We start from the raw sequence: 8,058 nt of genomic DNA, 5'->3' as shown, positions 1-8,058 counted from the left end.
AGTCCAGCCCTCGGCGCCAGCGCTGCCAGCATGACCGACGCGCTGCTGCCCGCGGCTCCCCGGCGGCTGGAGAAGGAAGGGGACGACTACTTTCGGAAGGTGGGGTGACTTGGTGCGGGGGTGCGACCTTCTTCTCCTCCGCCGGTGGCGGAGGGGGCTGTGGAAGCGCGCGGCCCCGGTGTGGGGGGGGGGTCGGCCAGGCCGCGGGGACGACGCGTGGAGGGGGCGCGCAGGGCTGGGGCGGATCCCGCTGAGGAGAAGTCGGGGGTGGCTGAGGTACAGGTGGCAGCGAGGTGCGCGGGGCTCCTCCCTACGCGGAGGATGGGGGTTCTGGAGAGGTTACTCCGGGTCGTCCAGTTTGTCCATCCCGCCCGCGTGCTTCGAGAAAGGACCCAGGCAGGGATTCTGGGGGGGGGGGGGGGCGGCCGCCGGCGTGCTTGGCCTGACGATGTGACCCCCCCCCCCCAGCCCAGCTTCCAGTGGACCGTGAGGATGGTGAGGAAACGACCACCCCAGGTCGGGTTGGCGTTCTCTCAGTTGCTTTTTTCTTTTTAAGGGGTGAGGGGAAGCCCTTTGGTGGAAGGGGACCTCGGGTCCTGCCGGCCTGAGCTGGTCCCCGGCTACTCAGGAGGGCTCCGAGCGACGCAGGCTGGCTCCCTCTCACTGGGTCACTGTCGGTTCTGCTGCACGCTCACCACTGTCCACCCCCCCCAACACACACTTTGGGGGTGACAGTCCCATAAAAGAGAACCCACCCCCACCTCCCCCAGCCCGCGTCCGGTGGGGGCGCTGGGATTGCTTCACAGGTGGCAGGCAGCAAGGGGCTGGGTTATTAGGAAGCTTTCCAGCTGCGGACGATCACGGGGACACCTGCCACATCTTTCTTCTTGCAAATTCCCAGGGTGTCTAAAAATAGCCTTGGGAACTTGGCTCAGGGGTCACCGGGTGGGTTGTAGGCTTTTTTTTTTTTCATTTTTTTTATAACAGGTGTGATCACCCAGCGCAGTGTGCGTAATTGTCAATAGGGAAGTGAAACTCCTCTCAGGACAATCAATTCTTAATTGTTCTGAGCCTGGCCATCCGGCTTGTAAAATGCCCTTGGCGTCTTCCTCCTTCCCTGGTGACACTGACTGACTACCTTGTTCTTTGGCTTATTGATAGACTGAAGGAGAATCTATAAATAACAGGTGGAGACCAAGTGGGAAAAAAAAGGCAAAAATTTTTTTTTTTTTTTGCTGCTCTTTTGCTGCTCTTAGTATATTTATATAAGCTCATTTTGAAGTATATTTAAGTTCAAAGATGCCATCATGGAATTACAGGATTATAACTTCTAATTATGTGGGGCTTGGGACAGAGGATCACAAGGCCTTGGGATTGGCAGAAAGAAGCTTGGCCTGGGATTCTCAAAGATGTCCATTCCATGGCCCCAGGGCCTGACTGCCACCCCCACAAAATTGCTTTGTGGCCTCCAAGTTGCTGCAAACTCTTTGCTGGGACTTAATATTCTCTTTAGACTGTCATTTCTAACAGGTGGCTTTGTGAATCTATGGAAGCATCTTGGCTTGGGGTGGGTGGGATACAAAGGAGAAGGAAAGCAAGCAAGGAAGAATCACACCTCTGTAGATGCTGGTCCCAAACCTTCCAGAATCAGTTTCCTCGGCTGTGAGTCCCAAAAGAGGATGACACAGGATGCATAGCTGGGTGTTTTTGTTTTTGTCAGTACTGGGGGTTGAACTCAGGGCTTTGTGCTCTTACTTGGCTTTTTTGCTCAAGACCGGTGGCTCTACCACTTAAGCCACAGCTCCATTTCTGCCTGTGTATTTATTTGCTGGTTAATTGGAGGTAGAGTTTCCTGGACTTTCTTGCCTGCCTGGCTTTGAAACTGGATTCCCAGATCTCAGTCTTCTGAGTAGGTAGGATAATAGACATGAGCTGGGTGGGTTTTTAAATTTTTAATTTTTATTTTTTATGCAATTTCTCTGGTAGTGGATAAATGTAAAATATCACAAATCATTGCTTTTCAATTAGAAGCCTCTACTTAGCAAATGAGACCTGGGAACAAATGTACTATGTCTAAGTTATACCAACCCAAAGATGGGTTTTGTTATGAGGGAAATAAGTGTAGAATCTTGTCTTTATTTTTTTTTTTTTTGGGTCCGGTCGTCGGGCCTGAACTCTGGGCCTGGGTGCTGTCCCTCAGCTCTTCAGCTCAAGACTAGTGCTCTACCACTTGAGCCACAGCGCTACTTCCGGCTTTTTTCTTTCTTTTGCTTATGTGGTGCTGAGGAATCGAACCCAGGGCCTCAGGCATGCAAGGCAAGCGCTCTATTACTAAGCCACCTTCCCAGCCCCTAGAATCTTGTCTTGATGACCTGAACGAATTTGACACAAGACAGGTGGGTTTTATTTGGGGGAGGGAAGAACATTTTGATTGGAGGGAACAGTTTGGGCTAAAGGCTTGGGATTGTGGGTGCTTGCTCCCACCTAGGCTATGCTGGTGGGAGTGCCAAGTTAATATTTTATGCTTAAACATCGGTGCTCTGGAAGTGTAAATGTGAGGTTTGGATCAGAGAAAGGTATGTGTGTGATGTGTGTGTGTGAATGTATGTGTGTAAATGCATGCGAGTGTCAGTATTTGGGTTGAACTCAGGGCCTGGGTGCTATCCCGCTCAAGGCTGGCACGCTGCCACTTGAGCCACAGCTCTATTTTTGGCTTTTTTTTTTTTTTTGGTGGCTTATTGGAGATAAATGTCGCATGGACTTTTCTGCCCAGGCTGGCTTTGAATCTTGATTCTCAGACCTCAGCCTCCAAAGGTAGGATTAGAGACACGAGCCACTGGCACCAGGATAGAGAGTACTTTTTTTTTTTTTTTGGTCAGTCATGAGGCTTGAACTCTGGGCTTGGGTGCTGTCCCTGTGCTCTTCAGCTCAAGGTGAGTGCTCTACCGCTTGAGCCACAGCACCACTTCTGGTTTTCTAGTGGTTTATTGGAGATAAGAGTCTCATGGAGTTTCCTGCCCAAGCTGGCTTTGAACCATGATCCTCAGATCTCAGCCTCCTGAGGAGCTAGGATTATAGATGTGAGCCACCGGTGCCCCTGGAGAGTACATTTTGACAGCTGAGCGGTCTGTAAGTGTGGGGGTGGTGGAGAAATAATGGAGGGGATAGGGTAGAGTGGGCCAGGTAGGAATTGGGAGGATTTGATGCCTGGTAGCCCCTACAAGGTTTGCCTTTCTAACTCCCATACTGAATGCTGGTGACTTCAGACAGTTTTAAAACCTGGACCACCCATCCTTCAGGCAATGTCAGCATTGCCTGGGCTACTGGTCTTTCCAATTAGTTGCACCCTTGACTCAGACCAGGGTCCAGATGAAGGCAGTATTCCCAGTGAGGAGGTTGGAATGATGAGGACCTGGATAAAGGCTGAGTTTGGAGGGACAGGAAGAACTGTTGGGATGGAAAGGGGGGAAGGGTGGGCACAGGTGGATTTCCCCTCTGGAAGAAGACAGGAATACAGAAGAGAGAAAGAAGCTTGGGTATATTTCTCTCTGTGTTTGTTTATTTGCTTATTTTAAGGTTATTTGGCAGTCCTGGAGTATTTCTTTGTTTTTGTTTTTACAGGGTTATTTGATTCACAGTTCTGGAGTTTGAATTCAGGGACTTGCAATTACTATGCAGAAATTCTCACTTGAAGCATGCCTCCAGCCTTATTTTTCAATATGTGTGTGTGTGTGTGCGTGTGCGCGTGCGTGTGCATGTGTGTTGGCACTAGGACGAATTCAGGGCCTGGGCACTGTCCCTTAGTTTTTTATTATTACTATTTTTTTTTTTTTCACTGAAAGCTGGTGCTGTACCACTTGAGCCATATCTCCACTTCTGGCTTTTTCTGGTTAATTGGAGATAAGAGTTTCCAGTTTTAGTCCTCAGATCTCAGCCTCTTGAGTAACCAAGTTTACAGGTGTGAGCTATCACACTAGTCTTATAGTCATTTCTAATGAAGTCAAGTTTCTGTTTTCCCTCTCCTTCCGCAGTTTTTGAAAATTCCATACTACTCCATTCGAAAACTGCTTATGGAGTGACAGCTCTGTGTTTGACTTCTGTTAGTGTCTGAGACACCCTCACCCACATGGCTTTAGCAGGCAAGGCAAGTGCTCTACCACTGAGCTAGAGCGCCAGTGTTTGACCCTGCAGTGCAGGGCATGCCTCTTGTCCTGGATGTTTTGTTCAAATAGGGAAGGCTTGAAAAGTAGCCAGCTTGTTTGTTTTAGCTCACTGAGCGAGGGAGAAATAGGGTAGTTCCACAGACCATGTTCGAACTGTGTTTTGTGTGACTTGAACACAAAATGAAACCTAATTGCCCAAAGTCCCTTATGCCAGCTGGCCCTGGACCGTAAGTATACAAGCTAATAGAGAATATGTCAGGTCTTTATTCAAAGCAGGTCTTTTGGGATTGTGTAGGACTTGGCTATACAGAAGTAAAGGATGAACTAGCTCCTGCTGATGGGGACACCCCCCCCTCTAATTCCCACCCCCCACCCAGTCCTGTTTTCTGTTTATGTATTTGTCTTACAAACCTTAATCTCTTCTCCCTTCCTCCTTCTTCCCCCCTTGCTCTCCCTCTGAAAGGACTCTGAAATTCTCTGATTTATCAGTTAATCATGTCTTACATCTTTTTCTGGCTTTTTGCTGTATTTTTCTCAAACTTTTTTTTTAAGTGCATAAATGGGTTGTTTGTAGAGAGTACTTCTTTCTTAAAGAGGACAATTACAACCAGAACTCTTCCCTGCCCTCCTCCCATTTTTGAAGGTGTTGGTTCTGCCCTTTAGTTAAGTGTGTAGCCATTTATGCTTCCTAGAGGTTGTATTTTGTGAGCTGATTCTTTCTCTGAGGCTCCCCTGGGGCTGTAGTTCTAAATCTTCCTCCTAGAAAACTTGTTCTTGGCCTTGGAAAAACCTAGCTGAGGAAAACAAAACAAAATAAAAAAACCTGAAGGGGAAGAGCTTTAGTTTATAGAAGGAGATTCTCAGTACAAAGTATACCATTGTCCCTTGTTATCTCTCTGCTCCTTCATCCTTAGGGAGCACCAGTGTCCCGAAATGAATTTAGCTCCCCATTGTTTTTAGTCAAGAACTGGAGAAGTTATTTGTTGTTCTCACCAACGGATTGGCTGGACCGGGCCTCAAGGTTCATTGTCTCCCGGTTTATGGCCTCTGTTTACTCTGTGCTTTTGGGAGGCTCCAGCAGAGAAGGAAGGAGGAAAATTCCTCTCTTCTCCCTTCTTCTCCCCTCCCCTGCCTCCTCTTTTACCCCCTCCTGCCTCCCCTTCTCTTCTCTACTTCCCTTCTCCCCTCCTCTTCCTCCCTTTCTCTTGCTCCCCTCTTCCCCCTTCCCCTCTCTTTTTTTCCTTTTTGAACCCAGAATCTCCTCCTAGTCCTCTCTTTGCTTCCTTCATCTTGGGAATTTGTTTTCTCTTCCATTCCTTTCCTTTCCTCCTCTTCACTTCCCTTCTCTCTCCTTTTTCCCCTCCCTCCCTTCTCTCTCCGTTTTCCCCCTCCCTCCCTCCCTCCCTTTTTTCCCCTCCCTCCTTCCCTCCCTCCCTCCCTTCCTTCCTTCCTTCCTTCCTTCCGTTTTTTTGTGTCATAGAGTAGCTTAAACTCCAGGCCTAGAAACTATATTCCTAACCTTTCTTATAAGGCTAGCACTTTACCACTTGAGCCACAGTTCCACTTCTAGCTTTTTGGTGGTTTACTGGGGATAAGAGTCACACAAACTTAACTGTTCAGGCTGGCTTTGTGCTACAATCCTCAGATCTCAGCCTCCTGAGTAGCTAGGATGACAGACAATGAGCCACGGAATCTGGCTAAGGGTTTGATTTCATGCTGGACCCCATGTGAGTTCTGAGTGAGCACAACTTCTTTTGGAGAGTGTATATCTCTGCTGTACTGGGGGGCTATTTGGACATTAGAACCTGGGTCCTTTCTCAGGTGAGGAGGATTGCAAGTGGTGGTTGGTGATCCTATCCCTACCCCCTACCCCTGACTCTGGATAGCTCACCATGGTTTAAGCCATGCTTCCAAAGGCCAAGCAGGACTCAGGCTGATGGTGGACTTGGGGAGGGTCCAGCTGTACTGGTGCATACTAATCCCCACCACATCTCCTGTTGTGGGATTTCTGCCAGGAGGAGTCCCCAGGCAGAAACAGAATTTTCAGGGTGACTCAGAGGAGAGTCAGTTTGATGAGCTGTAACACTGTAAATGTCCCTTGTTTCCTGGGGCTGTTTGGACAGTGGCCAAGACACCTGATGTTGCTGGGCATTAGCCCAATCCACACTTCCTCCTTTTGGCACAGATACTGGAGACTCTGGACACAAAGGTTGCCAAAAGTACAGTGGGGCTGCCTCAGCCAGAGGCAGAGAGGGTTGCAGGGGGGACCCAGAAGGGGATGAGTGATGTGTCTCTGGCTTTCCAATGAGATTCACAGAGTGCAGCAAGGACCATGGACCTTTGGAAAACTCCCAGGTTTCAATTTTACTTGTAAGAAGAGAAAATGGCAGGTGATCCAAACCACCTCAGGTGGCTTAGTTTTTCTTTCCTGTTGTGTGCATTGCACAGGTAACATAAGTGATGATGAAAAAGTTAACCCAGGAAAGGTCATGGTCAAATATTAGCCACTACCCCACCCCATATAGACATGCTATTGGTTTAAGTATGGTGTACATCCAGTCTGCTGGGATAAGCAGGTCATTGGCTGGGTCTGTAAACATATGTGTGGGTGTGTGAATATAAACACATACACATCAGCATATAGTGTATATGTGTGTGTGTGATATTGAGACTTGAACTCAGAGCTTCTTGCTTGCTTGGCTTTTTTGCCCAAGTGGCACTTTGCCACGTGAATCACAACTCCACTTTGAGCTTTTTTTCTCCACCATTCCTGAGGCTTGAACTCAAGATATGGCACTGGCTCTAAACTAAGCTTTTGTGTTCAAGGCTAGTGTTCTACCATTTTCTTTTCTTTTTTCTTTTTCTTCTTTCAAGGCTAGTGTTCTACCATTTTCTTTTCTTTTTTCTTTTTCTTCTTTTTTTTTGGGGGGGGGGGAGGCGTCGGTCGTGGGGCTAGAACTCTGGGCCTAAGCACTGTCCCTCAGCTCTTCAGCTCAAGGTGAGAGCTCTACCACTTCAGCCATAGCACCACTTGTAGTTTTCTGGTGGTTAATTGGAGATAAGAGTCTCACAGGCTTCTATGCTTTGGCTGGCTTTGAACCGAGATCCTTAAAGCTCAGCTTCCTGAGTAGCTAGTATTACTGGCGTGAAGTGCTCTACCATTTTTTTTTTTTTTTTTTGGGTCCGGTCGTGGGCCTGAACTCTGGGCCTGGGTGCTGTCCCTCAGCTCTTCAGCTCAAGGCTAGCGCTCTACCACTTGAGCCCCAGCGCCACTTCCGGCTTTTTTCTTTCTGCTTATGTGGTGCTGAGGAATTCAACCCAGGGCCTCTGGCATGCAAGGCAAGCGCTCTACCACTGAGCCACCTTCCCAGCCCATGCTCTACCATTTTTGAGCCACAGCTCCATTATGGCTTTTTGTGGTTAATTGGAGATAAGGTTCTCATGGACTTTCCTTCCTGGGCTGCCTTTGAGCCATGATCCTCAGATCTTAGCTTCCTTCATAGCTAGGATTACAGGTATGAGCTACCAGTGCCCAGTTCTCATTTACCTTTTTTTTGCCCAAGGCTGTGGAGCTCTACCACTTGAGTAATAGCTCCACTTCTGTCTTTGGATGGTTAATTGGAGCTAAGTGTCTCTTACAGACTTGTCTGCTTACGCTAGCTTTGAACCATAATCCTCAGACATTAGCCTCCTGAGTAGCTGGGATTACAGGCATGAACTACTAGTGCCTAGAGTGTAAATCTATTTAAATCAAATTGATTTTGGTGATTCCAGGTATAGTGTGAGGTACAGTTATTCAGCCTGGTGAAAAATGATGGTGATTGACACATGGTGGTTGTCTCTGCTGCTATCTAGAACTTGCTGATAAGAGCCTGTAGTTAAAGGTTATGGCTGA

The 8,058-nt window shown here is 48.1% G+C and overlaps 1 protein-coding gene across 1 annotated transcript in view; it reads left to right on the top strand.

Moving 5' to 3' along the window:
• Rhpn2 (rhophilin Rho GTPase binding protein 2) overlaps positions 1-8,058 on the top strand; it is a 50,515-nt gene continuing 42,457 nt past the window's right edge. The window contains exon 1 of the mRNA XM_042668190.1: positions 1-99. Within this exon, the coding sequence (XP_042524124.1) occupies positions 31-99 (69 nt within the window). The 5' untranslated portion in view covers positions 1-30. The remainder of the gene's footprint in view (positions 100-8,058) is intronic.

Source organism: Dipodomys spectabilis, unplaced genomic scaffold (genome assembly GCF_019054845.1).
Source record: "Dipodomys spectabilis isolate Male_0828 unplaced genomic scaffold, ASM1905484v1 ptg000422l, whole genome shotgun sequence".
In the NCBI taxonomy this organism is placed as follows: domain Eukaryota; kingdom Metazoa; phylum Chordata; class Mammalia; order Rodentia; family Heteromyidae; genus Dipodomys; species Dipodomys spectabilis.
Note: the sequence above shows the minus strand (reverse complement) of the source record. Positions and strands in the feature narration are given on the sequence as shown.